The 18,226-nt window shown below is 38.6% G+C and overlaps 1 protein-coding gene across 7 annotated transcripts in view; it reads left to right on the top strand.

Annotated features, from left to right (window-relative positions):
• Positions 1-18,226, top strand: part of ccser1 (coiled-coil serine-rich protein 1) — a 265,676-nt gene that overhangs the window by 173,792 nt on the left and 73,658 nt on the right. For 3 of the 7 annotated variants that reach the window (XM_088628648.1, XM_088628650.1, XM_088628649.1), the window contains exon 10: positions 14,921-14,966. The exons of the other annotated variants lie outside the window; for them this stretch is intronic. In XM_088628648.1, the coding sequence (XP_088484774.1) occupies positions 14,921-14,966 (46 nt within the window). The remainder of the gene's footprint in view (positions 1-14,920; positions 14,967-18,226) is intronic. 7 annotated transcript variants of the gene reach the window in all.

Below are 18,226 nucleotides of genomic sequence, written 5' to 3'. Positions count from 1 at the left end.
GTGTGTGTACACTTATCATTACAGTCCTGAGAATGTCCCATTCCACTACATATTATTACTGTACAGCCTGAGATTACAAGTGCAACATAAAGTTGTCTTTATAAAGGGACTACAATCTAAATTGAAGGGTCTCTAAGTCCTCTTGAGAGTCTTATCTGCTTATCTGCTGCAGTTTTGTGTTGTTCCTGACATGTACAGTAAACAGAAGACAGACTCCTTGGCCAGATCTTTTCACTTCTGACCTTAACACCATCTGCTGTGCCTCACTGTGCTTGTTAGTATTACTGTAGATACCTGGCTCACATCTCCAGCAAGCTTCCTCTCTCATCTGCACGTGCCATGGTCACTGAAGATTTCACTCTCCTCATTCTAATCCACAGCTGGGACTCCCATTTTGTTGCATTGTCTTCGAAGATGAAAAATATTTTTTCTACCCTGAGGCGCATTTGACTTTAAGTTGACTTTGGGCAGCTCTGCTATTCTGGTTTTTAAGATGCATTTCAGTCTTCTTCTGAAATGTTCCTTCAAGTTTCTGAATTTCTGTCTTATTTTAAAATACTTCAGCAGGGAACTCCATCTATCCGTAGAGACTGTCTGTGGACATGCATGTACAGAATTCTCAATCTGCCTTTGTGGAATATCTGCTGAAGATGACTTGCTTGAGTTATAAGTGTTAAGATCGGAAATCCTCACTGTGGAAGCCTTCTGTGCTTAGCCCCAGAAAGGTTGAGTCTGAAATGAAGTTCTGCTGACTGTAATGTCAGACAATATGAGATGTGACCTTTTATTCTATGGTAACCTCTAAGAGGTAAATGAGCCATGCCTCTAGAGTCAGAGAAGGTTAAAGAGCAGCAGTGAACATATCTCCCCTTTCTGTCTCGAGCAGTAAATTAGACCAAGCATCATTACCCCCTGTTGTTTGTGTTAGCAAAAGGCCTGAATGTTCACCTTGCATAAACATTCGTTAACATCTCAGGCAAAGCTGCACAAGCATAAATCCTAAATGAATATATATCACATTTTGTATACTCTAATGAATTTAACAGTGTTGTATCACTGTCATTGTATTAAGTATAAAGGTTTTGCAAGCTTCACTATCAAAGTGATTTTCTTTTTACCCTCTCAAGTTTTTCACAAAACATGGGCTAACTTTATCATTGTAAAATGACAATCAAGACTCTTGTGGCTCACACATTCATCTGTGTGGGCAATGAAAGGACGATTTTACAAAAGTCCTTTGAATACAAGTGTATAATTTATTTCTGAATGAATTTATACTTGAGGTAGCATTGTATGTTTCCCTAAAACTCACTGCTGATGTACAGTACTACTAAATGAATGTATTTCACAGTACAATGACAAGCAGTATACAGTATGATCTCTTTGCTTTAACTTTACATAGAAGACATACTGTAGGTAAATAAAACAAATATAACTAAAAGCTTAGATTTTTTAAATCTTAAAAGGTCATGAAATGGGAACAGCAGTAATATACATGGCATTTGCTTAATAATACACATTATGTGTCTAACTATTATAATTAGTCTGCTGCAGAAAAATACTTTCTGTTGCAACCTGTGCTTATAATGGATAAATGTACAGATTTAGGATGTTCTCTTCTTCTCTCTGCTTTTTTGTGATCATGCTGCACCTTAGAAGGACAAAAATCCTTGAACATTCTGCATTTTCTGCCACTGCCAAAGACAGGAGATCATCTCTACATTGAACAATTGAACAATTTGTCTGACAAGGTTGACAAAGGCTTCTTGCTTCTGTTCAGTGCAAAGCTGCTATCAAATATCAGGTTTAGTGTTTATGATTGGATGCTGGGTCTGGATTGTGTGTTAATCTTGGATTTAGGGATACTTTTTCTGAAACTGTTTGACAGACTCCTTTCATCACCCTTTGCATTCTGCATGCAAAATGGATTGTGCTGAATAATTGTATTTTAATAGCCTGCCAAATATTCTCTGTTTTTTATTGCTTGTGTATTTTTTCTGTTTAATTTGCCAGCAATAATCCGTTTATTAAATATGATTTTATGTAAAAACGATTAAATCTCACTATGCACCATTTTCTCAGAAGCAAAAAACAAATAAAATATTTTAACTGACACATTCATGATGTGAAAAAGAAGAGTTGAATTTCTAAATACCCATTTCAGGGTTTAATTAAGTGATCTGGATTTTAATGATGAATTTTTGTTTTTTCTGAGTGGTATTTATTAGTGACTGTGACTGACAACACACCAGTGCGGCATGATGGGAAATTTAAGTCTTCCAGCACCACCTGGCAATGCTAAAGAATAGTGCAGTCCTGCATTTGACAATTGGGGAACAATAAGCAGCACGTCTATGGACACGACACCTCACACATTCTAAATGGCATCTGTATGTATTGATTGGAAACCTGACATGTAAAATGTTCTTTTTTAAATAGAAATATATACAGTTTGAGGAAAAGGGATACATTTGCTTTGAATTCTTTGAAGATCCATTCCTATAACATTTTTTCATTCCAGACATTTTCTTTTGGAGTTTATTTTTTATGTTTGTTGACCAGGCATAAATATGAATTACAGCAGGTTGGTGATAACCAAAAATAACCAGATTAGAGCTTGCAAATTCATATGACATAAATCTTGGTTGTATGGTATGTAGTGTGCTCTCTGAAGGCACCAGTTCTGTAGGGTTTGGGCATTTACTGGGACAATTATTAATTGTAGCAGTAAATCACAAAATGATTCTTTTGATGGCCTTAGAATCCAACCATGCGATATAACTCAAACAACGCACACACACAGGTACTAATACACGAGGATACATTTATTAATACATAGAAAATGCATTTAAACCTAACAGATCTTATCGAGAGGGTTATCAGAATACAAAAGGTATATATTCAGTCAGTTACGAAGTGTTACATATATCAAGAGGACATACGTTCAGTATATCATTCATTTAGACTGTTTCGTAAATGAACTTGGTTATAACTTCTACATTAGATACTCAAAACAAGTACATAACTCTTAGGAATTAAATTGATATCAGCTGGTTGGAATAACAATTGAATTCTGGAGCTGTAATGCATTGAAGTTGAATACTCATCCAATCTCTGGGGATTCAGATCTCCTGCGGGCTCTCTGGCTCCGTGCCAGGCTGTGCTGTGCTGCTTGCGACGGTGCGCTGCTGATGCTCACTGACCGCTAGTTAGTGTTGGCTTTAACTAGCAAAGTTTGCGCACAGGAGAAAAGATGACTGTGGGTCCCAGCAGGTCAGGAAGAGGACCGGTTCGTTCCTGATGAAGAGCTAGTTCTGAATAGTGATTCAGCTGTCCACAGTTCTGACCTGTTCACGAGGCTTGCTGCTGGTGCTAACCTCGAGTGGATCCTCTGGTTACTCTCTGGCAACCTCCGCTCTAGACTCTTAGAACAAAGGAAACTTCTGGCACTCGGACACACTGGCCGTTCCGTGGTTGTCCGGGCTGAGTCTCAGGATGGTCAGGAGGCGCGCTGCGAGAATGTCCTGCCCTTGGGAGCCTTCTGCTCCTGGGCCGTCCTGCCCTGGAATTCTCCTTTGAATTCCCTTTAGAAAAGTCCACAGAATAGTCTCTCAGGCCCTCTGTGTTGCCTGTTTTTACCTGGAGGAACTTCAGCTCGTTCATTGGCTGAAAGTTCCATGGGCATCAGAGTCCCACGTGGGTTACTCGGCCCTACCAGTCCCTGGTTGGTTGATCAAGGTGAGATATGAGTCACTTACTCCTGACACCTAGGAATGCAGTCCAGATGTCCATCTGGCACTCCCTAGACAGATAGGCGCCAATGGATGACCATTGATCATGATAGCCAGGCTTAGCTAAGTGCATCCCCATTTGGGAGCTGTCCCTTATCAAAAGAAAACATCTTTAAATCAGCCTGCATGAATAGTTTCTCTGTGGCTGCACCACAGAGATGAAGAGGGAGATGGTGCCTCATTTGGGAAAGCACAGCAACACTTAATTCTGTCTTATTAACAAGCATTGCCGCTACAGGTGTATGAGTGCTACAAAACACTTCTCACTTCTCACTGACCACAGTGCTGCCAAGGCTGTCTTTGAAGGAATCATTACAACACCAGGGGGTGGGTTCTTGTAAAAAATAAGACTTACAAAATAAATGAATGCTTCTGGACAGTTCAGCATTTGTTGAGATCAGCTTAAGAAGCTCAGAATTGTAATTGTAAGAAATGCAATGCTGTATTTCTCAAAGCCTTTGCATACAGTACTGTATGTTGGGAGTGAAGCCAGGATAGGTGTAATGGCAATACAAATTGTTCAATGCACACAATTGTTGAGATCATAACATGATAATAATGATCACTAGGGTACTGGGCTGCATATATTCTAGAGTTTCTTTTACAGTCAAGCGGTGCCATGAGGTTGGAGAACAAGCTAGTAGGGCAGTACAATGTTTAATAAGAATGAACTACTGTACCTGTCAGTGTTACAGGGAAGAACATGACACAGGTGATGAAAAAGTGGCAGGGCCTTGGGTGGCAAATTTGAGCTTCACAAAAAATGCTCCTTTTCCTGTGCAGAAAAATCCAGGGATAAATCACCATTCAGCAGACAGATTAGTGGAAAACAAGAAACACTTTTCCCCAGAGTGAAGTCCAACAATGTTGAGCCTGCCCCCACAGCACAGTACATGTAGAAAAATGTGATCCCAGGGGCCTTGTCAGTGAGTTCCATTGGAAATTTCTCTGAGGGGATAAATACATATTGTGGATAAACTTAAAATATTTAAAAGGAGCAGTTACAAATATAAGTATGCAATACATTCCAGTCACTCTGTTTTGTGGTATGGGGTCTGTGTATTTATGTGTTAAAGTGTGAAAAGGAAGGATTTCTTACATATATTGTGGAGTTTCTTAGCTCATGTGTATTGATAAATTGAGTAGCTCTTATGGCTGTAACATAGACACTGTTTTACACAGACTACATACTGTAACTAACCAAATTAAAAGAAGCATGTTTGTGTGTTATAAACAGAAATGTTTTGTAATGATCATAATATCTGTTTGTATGCAAAATTAACTTCAAGAGATTCTGAAAACTGAACAATATTTAAAAATCAAATTTGTGCTGATTCCTCTGACAGTAGATTTTTATTGAAGAGATGTACAATTTATGTAATCCTTTGAATATATATATACAGTACTGTATGCTGCATTCAGGTGCCTTACACCTGGAGTTCACTAAAGAGTGGCCACTCCTGGTAAATAACTGATAGGAACTAATTCTCACACTTCTGAGAGGTATAAATAATGTTTTTCACAGCAAGAAACATGCAGAGAATGTATTTGTACCTAGCCTGTGAAATAGTGTTGGATAAAATTTCACAGGCAAGAGGCTGGGTTCAGGTGAGAATTAGCTGGTAGCACGTACAGTACTACACCTTTACACTAGAAAAGTATTTCAGTAACTCAACAGCAACATAATATATCTGAAATGAACACTGTAAACTTTAGTATGACTGAAAGAAAAGTATTTTGAAAACTGCTGAGAAGAATATGCCGATTTCATGTAGGAGTAAATGAAATCATTTAACAGAGATGGCATGCAATCTTTATCGTTTCTGTATTGCAACATGCTTTGTATCCAGTTCAAATCCTGAACTAACTTGACTGTAGCCCCAGGGTGGGTGAAAATGAAAAAAAAAAAAACACGCAGGTATAGGGAAACAATAATTGCAAACAACGGATAGTTGATACAGAGGACATAATATGCTACAGTAAATATACTTAAATGTTGAATATTTACATGAAATCTTATTGCAGTCCCTATTAATACAAACACCTTATGTGCAAAAAATTAGCAGGAACAAGTACATTCCCTGTAGTAGAAAAAAACAAAAACAATTGTTGGGCTGTTTTTGTCAGATGTGACCAACCCATTTTCCAAAAATGTAAAATCTTTCCTGAAAAAAAGGCAGATGGATGAACCAGATTTTTGCTTCAGATATTTGAGATTCACAGACTCATTTTTCGTGATTAGCAATTGCATGATTGGGGTTTTGTGTATTGTTATTGTAGCTCAGAACAGTTAACACAGATGTTTGTAAACACCATTCTAGTTGAAATGCTGTGACTCTTTTTTGGCACATTTTCTCCTGAAGTGTTTTTACTAAATGCTAAAGGATTTTCAATTAATAATGTTTTTGTGCATGAAACACCATAGGAATAACAAATGGATAAAACAAGCAGATAGAAAATAATAAACAGGCAGGAATAGCAGTTGTTTCAATAAGAAATGTTTATAATATTGGGTATGGCATTTCCCTCTAGCAGATCTAATGCTCTCTGTTATGTTTCCATTTGTGTAAGGTGAGTCTTTTTTACCTTGCTTGATCCCAGAAAGTGCTCAAAGCACATATTTTACCTGTTTGCCACTTACAGTTCCTTGAAAGGTTTTTCAACAATTCCCACTCGTTTTTTAGCAATACGTCTATCTGTATCTCTGCTTCAATTCCACGAGAGTGGATTTTGAGAAGTGTCACTTTTCAAACCATTTACACATAAAAAAATTAACTCCAAAGGCATAAACAAAGCAGCCTGTGACCCCAAGTGCAATCTGATTCCTTACTTTTCTGGAACACAGATGGAAGCTGTCGGTTCCACTTGACAACATTGAAATACAGACAAGTGGCTTTCAAAAATGGTGACATTGAATGTACGTTACGCAGTAATACTGTATCCTCCTTTTACATACAGTATGGCTAACAAGTTCCGCTTACATTCACCCTTTTTTTATTAAGTGGAGTGTTGCCTGCTGCATTCAGTACCTGCCAAGTTCTCAGAAAGCGCAATGTAATTGCTGTCTCCTGCTTTTTTTCTTCCAGAAGGGATATCAGGTGCATGTGTGTTATGACAGTGCGGTCACACTTAAAACCTGTCATGTTTAGAAACAAGGGATTTACAGTTCTGTGGTGCTTTAGTTTACAGCCAAAAGTCAAAATGAGAAAAGAGTTTATGTTTTTGTAAGCATGTCTTCTCCAAGAATTATCCCTGCTTACTACTGGCTGTAAAACCCATATTAGAGATGTAATCTGAAGTAATGCAGTAAATCTGTTGTAGTCAGTTTAGGATTTGTCTAATTTACTGTTTTTGCCCATGTGTCGAAATAATGTACACACTTGTTATTTCAAAGCCTGCAAATCTCATGTGAAGTCCCTTTATCCAGACATAAAACTTGATCTACAAATAAACCAGGGCTTGAATTAATGCCCTCTCTGGAAAAGTATAAGAATATTAGTAACAAATGTTAACAAGCTCTCTTGTCTTTGTCTCATGCCACATGACTTCACAAACTAGTCTCTAATCAACAGGGGATAGTGTAATGACACTGGGAGTGCCTGTGTCCTCATTGCTAAAGAAGAGAAGTGCTCAGCTCAGAATAACATTGTCTTTGCTTGCAGTTTAATACCTACTTTCCTTTCTGGTGTTCTTCTTGGAACTGGCCATTTCTGGCTGTGTGAGGACACAGGCTCACAGGAGACCGGTGAAGTCTAATTCTGGAGGCCACCTGAGTAAGGGAGACAGGCGCAGTGTTAATGCGATGCGTAGTACGGATGGAGATTTATTTTATTTCTGTCTATGACTTTATGGAAAAATTAAGACAAGTGTTTTCTTCAGGCACCCTTTATTTTTTTAGATATTTTTTTTAAAATCCCCTTTGACAATGAGTAAAATAAGAATATAAAATGGGTTTTTAGAAAGGATGATATCAGGAACTGTATTTAGTTTTCCTTCTACCAGTGAATTGACATTCTGATTTTAAGCCCTTCTCTCCAATGAGGAAAACCGAGAAAAAGTAGGGAGTGAGAAAATGTAAGTTTATAACTCATACTTTAACTTAAACTAATTTATTTTTAAATGAAACTTTGTTTTCAGATAGGTGTACTTCCTGCGGTCAGAATGTATTTTTTTGTGAAGTTCATTACTTTACAGTTCATTTTTAAATTACTGTCATTTTAAATTACACTTTAATACCATTGCATTCTTTTTTGCAAGTGCAAATGTTTTTTTTTTTTAATGGAAGGATCTTTGGTATTGTAAAGTGCAACCAGTTTCTTAAACATGACAAACAACAAGAAATGGCCTGTCGCTCAGTGGTAATTTAGCATTGCCTTCATTCAGAGTGCAGTGCATCAAAGCCCCTTTTAAAACAGATACAACTTGGCAACCTAGCCGCTGAAATCCGCTTCTCACAGGAGATTCAAGCTGGAAAGTCTCCCTTCAATCTCCTCATACACTTACTGTAGTATAGTGTTCTCATTCCTGAGTAAAGACAACTGAAGTCACCAGGTCCCTGCCACGAAGCTCCATAGATATCAAAGTGTCAGTTCTTACAGAACAAATGCACTCAGAAAGCTTCTAGTTACAAGATTCTGGTCTAGAATGTTCCAGTATTCCATTTAACACTCTGTTGCATGTACAGTATACAGTATGTATGTTTATGTATATACAGTGCAGTATAGAAGGCCTTCACTGAACTTCTGGAGGGATGACGACAATCAAGCCATTTTCCTCACAGCAGTTCTAAACTAAAACCATTCCCTACGTCACTTCTCGAGGCTATAGATATCACACAAAACTCTCTCTTTTCACATTTCGTCTCCTGCTTCCCTCCTGCACGTCATCTCCACCTGTGCCGCTGCCCCTTGCTTCACTCCTCGCTCTGCAGGGGGGTCCCAGCTTCCTGCTGCTGCTGGCTCTCTGCCAAGCAGAATCAGTCAAATCTTGCTATCACTGAATACTCAATAATGTATTTTCAATAATATGTTAGTTTCTAATATTATAATGTACATACTGTACTTAGACATATCTAATTCTTGGGTGGCCTTATTCCTCATGAAATACATGTAAAAATGTCTATGTAAACCAGAGGTTAAAATTATGGAGATTTATCTTTAAGAAGTCTTAACGACAGCTAACAAACAATTAAATTCTTGTCATCTGTTTTTCGGCCATTCAGCCATGCTTATGCTAATTGGAACCGTGCCCTCGAGCTCTTCTTCTAACAGTTCAGTGAGGTTAAGACAGGGCAACTGGGCAGAAGGTCCCATCGATTTTGAAACTGGTTAGTTTATGTTCTGATGCAGGTCATGTAGGTTTAGGCCCATGATGGAATTGAAGAGCCCCCAGGTCTCCTTCATAAGGGCACTGTGAGGCACTGAGGAATGGATTGGGCTCCTTGCTATTGCTGATTCTCCAGGCTGTGCAGATCTTATCAATGCACTGCTGCTTTAAGGCTGCAGGAATGAAAGATCTCTGTCAGAAAGTCATATTTCCCTTACTTGCTGTGTACTGATTTCCAAACAGGCTGTACTGTTTACTGTGGACCTTTCATGTTTTGCTGTGAAAGCTGGTTATGATTGTTTTACAGATTTTACTATCTGTCCTTGTTTTAACAATACAGGTTGGCAAAATAAATGTTTTTTTTTAATAAAACCCAAATGTTTCTGACAAGTTGTGTGGGATATTTTCACAAAAGGCAATTATATATATATATTGTCAGAGAATACACATACAGCCAACTCAGATACATCAATCCACTCAGCATGTATTTGGTACTGTAGGTGCAAACTCACATGAACATTGGGATACCATGCAAACTCTACACAGAAGGTTGCTCAGTCCAGAATCATTCCCAGCATCCAAGAGCTATATACGACTGCAGTCTTGCCTGCTCTGCCTGCCTTTTTTAGTTAGTGCATGATGAGATTTGTCTTCTCCAATCAGCTCACGTCTCATTTAAATTTTGAACATTATTTGTATGATTTTCATCTTCTCATCTTCTTGTCACAGAATATGCAGATTGTTCTTTACATTCCCACAGTAAATTACACCGTTATTTATTTTCATGTCACACACAGCAGATAGAGCTCATGTGTAATTTGAAATAAATAAACATCTCAGTCCTTAAAATTCAAGATCGGGATATGGAAATGATTCTCAGAGCAACGGGAAGCCTTCAGCAATGGCATAACATGATTGATGTGTTGTGTTGTGGTGTAAAGCAGATTATCACATCTATCATTTTGAGAAAGCAAAATGTAAGCACTGTGTGCAAATCAGTGTTTCAGCACTTGATATGACCCCCGAAGGGCTCAAATCCTTTGAAATGCCTATGAATGTATTGGAACCTTTGATCTTAGAATTGTTTTCCTAAATGGTTTACCAGCTTTCACAATTTATAGCTAATTCTTTACAAACAGTTTATATGCTGTGTGTATATAAGGAGAGGGAATGTGATACACTACCTTTAGCAATGATTCAGTTTCAGTAGCTTGTATATTTTTTCTCTATTCTTGTCTGGCTGGAAAGGACCTTGATCTAATCTCTTAGTAAACTGTATATATTTGGTGACATTGCGGAATGTTGCAGCATGTGAGAGTTTACACGTTCAGCAGAGGAGGTTAGTTTGGCATGTCTTGTCCCCTAGAGTGGTCCAGCCTTACTGTCAGTGAGCCTCTTCTCATCAGAGTTATGTAAATCCGAAGCACATCTGACATGGTTCGGCTTGTAAAGTACCCTAGTCATAACCTTTTCTGCTTGTAATTTGGCGAGACTGCCTGCTTACAGCTAGGTAGGAGATGTTTGGATTGACATCTTGAGCTATAATATGACAGTGATGAAACATATTCACAAGGTTTGAGCTGAGCATTGTTACGTGTAGTATCACAGGCTGAGTACACATGGTACTGTATGCTTGCTCCAGGAGAAAGATTCCTGTCTTTACTTTAGCTAAGAAAGCTGGTTTGAGTACAGGTATGTCTGTGTGTGTTTTACTGAACAGGAGGAGACTGTCCCACAAAGTTTGTTAAATGATTGTACTAGTAAAAATTACAGTACACGTTTTTAGTAATATACAGTACAAAGAAATAGCACAAGTGTGTCAGACTGAATATAACACTATATGAGTAAGTTCCATTTAATAATTTTAGAAATATTTTATTATTCACTAGTATTACAATTGTTTAGCATCTCCATCGGCCATTAGTTTTTGTATACACTGAATTTCAAATTCTTCATATGAAACACTACGCAATTCTGCTCCATTCTAATTTATCTGGGTTACTGCACCATATACAGTACAGTACCGTTGCCTGTACCTTCTCCTCCCAGAATTGAGGATGGCCGGCCTTTCCAAGAATGTGACTGAAGACAAGGGTCAGTAGGTCATGCCATTGCCATTGCCATCGCCATGCCATGTCTATACAGCAGAAAGTTTCTGTTTGAGTTGACTTTTTTACTTTTGTAAAGTGTATAGAGGGCATTTCCTGCCCAAAGGCATTTTATTTATATATGGCATTTTAAAGAGCAAATAGACAATGTTGTACAGTACATTACTGAATTTCAGTAGTCAGAGGCAAACACATTTTCCACTGAAGATACAGTGTAAGACCTTCATTTTCAGAATCATTCCGGGAGGGTGTGATTAATGTTGCCTGAGGAGGAAGTCAGACATCCTAATTCCTATGCAAGGTGATGGTAGCAACAGTGAGAAAGAAGCTGTTCCATCTGCGATCCTTAACCTCTTCTGCTCTATCTCATCCTAGTGTTAATCCCGCATCAGCAGGGTCCGCTTGTCGGCACGCCCGTCTCCATTTGGTGGTTTGAACCAAATCTTTGAGCTGACGTTGCCATTAAATGCGACCGAGAATACTCCAACCGGCACATCGCTCCACCTGCCGTCGAAGGGGGGACGGAGCGGGGGAGGAGAACAAAGTGATGTGGCCAATTCATAGAGGGAGATTATTAGGAGGCAGGAGAAATTTGGCCAGGACGCCGGGGTTACACCCCTACTCTTTTCGAGAAACACCCTGGGATTTTTAATGACCACAGAGAGTCAGGACCTCGGTTTTACATCACATCCGAAAGACGGCGCTTGTTTACAGTATAGTGTCCCCGTCACTATACTGGGGCATTAGGACCCACATGGACCGCAGGGTGAGCGCCCCCTGCTGGCCTCACTAACACCTCTTCCAGCAGCAACTCCTGTCCAGGTACTGACCAGGCTCACACCTGCTTAGCTTCAGTGGGCTGCCAATCGTAAGTTGCAGGGTGACATGGCTGCTGGTGGTCCTTAACCTCTTCTGCTAAAGAGAGAAAAACAAAATCAAAGCAAACTGTGAGGTGATACAGTCATCTAAGTAAATAAAAAGGTATAGAAGTTCGTTCTGTAGTCAAGCCATAACAGTTCTTTGCCATCTGGTTTCCATTTAGTAAAGAGGGAGCACAAAACGTCTTTCCTAGATGGGACACTGGTCCATCACAGAGCCCAACCTCAACAAACTCTGGTCCCCATTCATACAGCTGAGTGGAGCAAATGGGGTAAAGTACTGAACCTCACTCAGCACACAACAGCAGGGACTCGAACCCACAGCCCTCCAGTCATGAATCCAGACACTTACAGGTACCCACTACACTACACTGCGACCTCAGTAAAAGAAACATTTGAACTCTTGGAAATACCAAAGAAAAGACAATTACATGTTTATTTACATCCCGCTAGAAGAGTATTCAACATGCCCCAAATCCTGGGATTGACTGCCTAGGAACATGAAAGGGCACCGAAAGATCTTACCCTGTCAATAGCTTTAGCACTTCTCCATTAAGGCTGCTATCATTGATTTTATGCAAATATGAATACAAGCTTACAGCTTCTCAATATCCCCCATGAGACCCTTTTTACCAAGTAATTTCTCAGCACAGGTTTAAGACATGGAGAGAAAATAAAAAATTGCCTAAATTACTGTTTAAGCAACAGATAATTCCCTAGCAGATATGTAATTGAATAATGAAATGTTATATATACAGTACGTACTGTATATCACATAAGTAGAAATGACTAATGTGATAAACTTAACTGAATATTTGCCACATGGCAACAGGGATTCCCTTACATAAAGGCCTTCAGCGAGCAGGGAGCACGGATTCAGATATTTTGAATTGTTTAAGCAGACACCAGACAGCCAGCAGTGCAGACTATACCTGCTTTTACATACTGCACAAACTCTAACTGTACAGAGCTTGCAGGTATTAACTTTAAACTGGATGAAAGGAGCCCCAAATGTCTGCTGAGAGACTTTGTCATCACTTTCAGCAGCACCTCCAAACTTGATAATGGCTGGCCTGTGGACTAAAAAGAAGACAACAAAACAAAAAGTATTACACCCCTGTTTTGTTTCACTTGGCTCCCTGTAGAAAGGGAAAAGAATACCTGTAGTTCTATTATTATCTGCTCCATCAGCCTCTTATTCTTTTCCTGATTTTGAATTATTGTCTGCATGCCTACTGTACCTCTGATCTGGACACCAACCACTGTCTGCTTCTGTATATGTACCATCACTGTAATTAATTGCATTGCCCTCACCCCTAGTACTCTACACAACACAAGTGCCTCTGAAGAATCTCCTTCTTACACCCACTCACCAGACTCTGTCAGCCTTCTGTTATGAGACCAAGCTATTGCTATTGACATGTATGTTATTTATAGGTGACTTAAGCTAGGCACCGTGTCCTGCATTTAGATGTGCTGTAAAACACTTTTGTTTTGTGAACCAGTGACCAGTTTGCTTAACTTTAAATCAAAGTCTATAAGCATGAGAATTACATATGAGATACCCTCCTCTAAGGATATTTGCAGTACAAATCCAAATTTATAGATGGCTTTATATCACTGATTTAAGTAGGAGACTTTTTTCCTGTAACACAGTTGTAATTTGGAGTGAACTACGAAATCATTTTAGCTCTCTTGGGTCCTCTGTCGTTGATCAATGAGTGTTACTGGTTTTTCTATGCTCTCCTTAAGTAAACCTTAATTTGAGAAGGCAGTGGTGTGTTTTCTGGGTTGTCAGAAAAGAAGGTTTTTCTTTTTTGTAGGGTTTAAATTGAATTTAGTAACCAGGCTATAGTAGGTAAAATGGGAAAAGAAGAGCACTACAATTTTGTTTAAGAATTTTTTATGCATATCAAGGTGTGAAGATATTTGTTAGACAGCTGGTCTGTGTGGGTTTCACAGATCAACAGACATATTTTAGCTTTTTTTAGTTTTCAATGCACCTAAAATTAGTAGATATACAGTATGTGTGTTGTGCCATGTGGCAGCTGTTCTGAAAATTATTTTGTGGTACAGTTGTTCTGTACGTGTGCATACTTTTAAGTGTGTTATGTTTTACATCAAATCAAATAGAAAATCCAGAGTTTATATCTCTATCCCCCTGCTGCAGTCCTAAAGAGGTTTAGGTGATTATTCATTAAGTAGCATCAAATTACTTCACTTTCTTTCCCAAATGTGTGTCTTCTTTTTTTACCCTCCATGTATCTTTCACCTTGCCCATCTACATATCAGTTTTAATTTGGTCTGTGCAGTGTGTGTATATGCCCAACCCAATGGAGTTTGTAACTACTCAACATTGAGAGCACACTACGGTGAAATGTCTAGGCTGCTCTGTGCAGTGCAGTACAATACCCTCAAGTCCTTATTATAAAAGCAGGATTGCAGGAAATGTGAAATCACATCCATAGAAACCGTACTCTTTAGACCCTAGATTTGGGGTATTTTCCTGTTGGATCAATTAAGCCACAGGAATGGCATGTGCCTTTGAAATGGATAATATGGTTTATTATAGAAAGTGCCCCACATCGTAATAAATAAACTAGTCAGTGTGCACAGTTTCCCCACAGGAAGAATGTAACTTCACTGGGCTTTACTTCTTATAAAAGATACAGGTTATTTCTTCAACTTTTTTGTTGTGTTTCTGTCGATTTGATGTGTTGATTTCTCATTACATTCATTCTCTTTCCTGTCTGTCACTTCTGAATGTCGCTGATGATACTGGCGTCCCTTGCTCCAAAAAAATGTGTTCTATTTACAGGGCACAGCTTATGGGAGTGCTCCTGTACCTTCACGCAGACAACTATGTGAGTCTTTTACCTCTAGTTCTGTGTCGTACTTCTGAGTGTGTTTCCTGTGCTCAAGCATGGCATGCCAATAGACCGTTGTGACTCCTTCCTGAGGTCAATATACAATGCAGCTTCTGCTGTATATTACCTATGACACAAAAAACACCAACGCCCCTTCTTAACGTCAGCCTTCTTTTCCCAGTCCCTTCTTGTTCGTTGTTTAGTTGTAGCTTGGCACAAGCCATTCTTTTACTCAGGCCCACCAGGAAGAGTCGATCAACTGAAGAACACATTGGTATTCTGTCAGAGAACCCTGTAGTCATCTGCCACTTAAAAACAGGCATCAAAGTGGAAACGTTTAGCCACTGTGATGCCTTTCTTTTATTCGTTTTCTTAAATAAATAACAGTACTGTTACATACATTAAACATGTAAAAGTTAAACGAAGAATCTTGAAGTCTGAATGTCCAACAACATGACTGAAAGTTTTAGAGAAGACTGAAACTCCTGATTCTGCAGGCACTCTTGCTTCAGAGAGCAGGTGCTCAACAGTAGGGCTATGAGTAACCCTAAACCAAGGCATCACAATTTCGGTCTTTAAAATATAAAGAAGAATAAACTGTTGTTTCCTGTTAGTTACTATGAGTACAGTATTTCCAAAAGTATTGAAGTATTGGGATAATATACAAAATATCAACACAGTTTATCTCAAAGTGCCTAAGATGTTGTAAGTTGGTGTGCCCTTGGCATCATTGTTAATAGCTTTCCACCATCTTTATACTTTAGATCTGCTGTAGGAATGCCATGCCATTCTTGTTTCTACTTTCTAATGCAGCAAGAGAAGTCTTTCTAGTGTTTTCTGAATTGCCCCTCCAGTGAATCTTAGAGGCATTCTGAGGGACTGACGGACTCTGGTTGGGCTATAAAAAGCCTTGCAGAATTATTCTCCTTGAGCACTGTGTTAGACTCTTTGTGAAATGGTTATTGTGTTGTAAGGGCCTTCCCTATAAAATTCCATCATTACTGACAGTACGCTATTGTCCACAATATCACAGTGTGTAACAACAGCCATTCCGTGTGTCAGAAAGAACAATAACGTTCCTCAAGAAACTATGAGAATTACTCCCATCCATCATGTGACCACTGTACAATGAACAGTGAGAACAATCCAGCATGGATCATATTATTTCCTGAGATGCAGACCTGTGATAAAATATTTGTGGTCCCATCATAGAGTGGGAACACCTAAAGAGATACTGTACTTGAGCATTCCTTGATGTCCTGGGTATATTGGCTGATGGCTTTTAAGCCTGAATTATGGTGTTCCAAAACCACATTTCACTGTTCGTTGCACAAATCCCCTCCTTATTTCCTGTCATCCTTAGTCTGGATTTCACTATTGACGTTTTTCATGATTCTCTACTTCTGTACAGTACTCTCGTGAATTTGGAGAGTCCCAAGACTTTTCTGGTAATTTTGCAGATAATGTCAGATATCTCCAGATATCGTATTTTAATTGGAGTGTATTATTTTTGCAGTGCTCCTCAGCAGCTATTTTAGAATTAAATTTTAAACAAGCAAATGGATATTAATGAAGTGTTGGTGGTAAGACAATTATTATATAAGAAAGGAGAGGCTACTTTAAAATTGAAAAGGTTTGTGCAAATGAGAGTTTTGTGTAATTATTTTTAAATGATCTGATCGTAATTATAGATACAGTTGGTTTTGGAGGGTTTTCATGAGTACCAGGTCTTGATCATTACAATTACATACTTTGTAATTGGTTAATAGGCGGCTAAGTCACAGAAATAAATTAAGCCAAAGGAATCTTTTGCACGTCTCAGATTTTTCCTGTGCAAAATGTTTTGACTGTACAAAGGTACAATTATGGAGACTGTAAATATGACATAAAAAATCAAATATATATTATATAAAATTATATTTTATAAAATATATTCAAATTACTATTGAAATGGTGGAGCAAACAATAATGCTGTTCTTTTCAAGTGTTTCTGTTTGCAGTAAATTATGGTTAAAAAGCAATGTCTACACACCATACTGTTGTATCGTGATGAAACCAGCAAATGTTGCTCATCAGTTAAACATTTGTATTACATGACATTTCAAATTGTGAAATTATTGTAGAAAAAAAATGTGTTTCTTATCACGGTAGAAGACGATTCACTGCAATGCAAAAAAACTGTGTTTTTTAACAATGGGGAAAAAAGAGGCAAAGATTAGCATTGCATCACAAAATGGAAGTACTGTATATGGGCTGCTGTTCAGGCCTCAGTGGGGGTAGTTTTGTTTTATCCTATTTGGCTTTTAAAACAAAGAAGAGAAGTTCAGTAAGCCAGACTCAGATACAAGCAGAAGAAAACAGCCCCTTTTTTCATTTTTACAATTATATTCTTGGTTAGCATGAGTGATTGTTGAAAGATGACAGGACCTCTGAACTTGTGAGTTCAGAGTTCAAAGGATAGAATCTTTCAGAAACATTTAGGGTTAGCATGCAAACTCACATTGGTTTGTTTTGCTGAATGTTTACAGAAGTTTAAACGTGGAGCTGAAGCTTGATAACCAATAAAGTGTGAATTTTGCTGTTTACTGCACATGCAGCGCAGTACACATGCAAAGTACTGATAGCCAGGCTTACGGATTCCAGAATGTTTCCCACAGTGCAATGCTATCAAGAAGCACTGGAGTACAGCGCTGGTGGCATCTCTAATTATCCTAAGCTACAGAGATTCTTATTGGTGGGGGTGTTGTGAAATAAATGTGTTTTCATCATACTGAGAAAATGCTAAACTTTCTTTAACCTGTTTCTGAGCAGCTAGTTTAAAAGCAGCTGTGTGTTATACTGTTCACATATTTCCTCTGCCTGTTGTGGTTATTTTCTATTGTTAGGGTCACAAGTCTGCTATCAAATAGCCAAAATGTGTACATTATCCCCTGTTTGTGGTTCAGATAAGGAAAGGTACATCTACCCCCTTTTCCTAATCGTAATTTCTTTATTCTGTCCTCATTCCTCATGAAAATGTTGGATATATCTGCCAGGCATGTGTAAATGACACGTACTGTACATACCCTCCAGGCTGTCTCAATTTGTCCACAGGAAACTGAGCTGCAGGAATTGGAAACTGTTTAACTGACTTTTTGAGCAGCGAATTGAATGAATCGAGCTTGAGATAGGGCATGTTTATTCCATGTAGCATCTTTAGAATTGCTAGTGCAGTTGCTGGTGACATATAACATGCATCTGTACAACACCAGAAAAGT

The sequence above is a fragment of the Lepisosteus platostomus genome, chromosome 4 (assembly GCF_059453375.1).
Source record: "Lepisosteus platostomus isolate fLepPlt1 chromosome 4, fLepPlt1.hap1, whole genome shotgun sequence".
NCBI lineage: Eukaryota > Metazoa > Chordata > Actinopteri > Semionotiformes > Lepisosteidae > Lepisosteus > Lepisosteus platostomus.
Note: the sequence above shows the minus strand (reverse complement) of the source record. Positions and strands in the feature narration are given on the sequence as shown.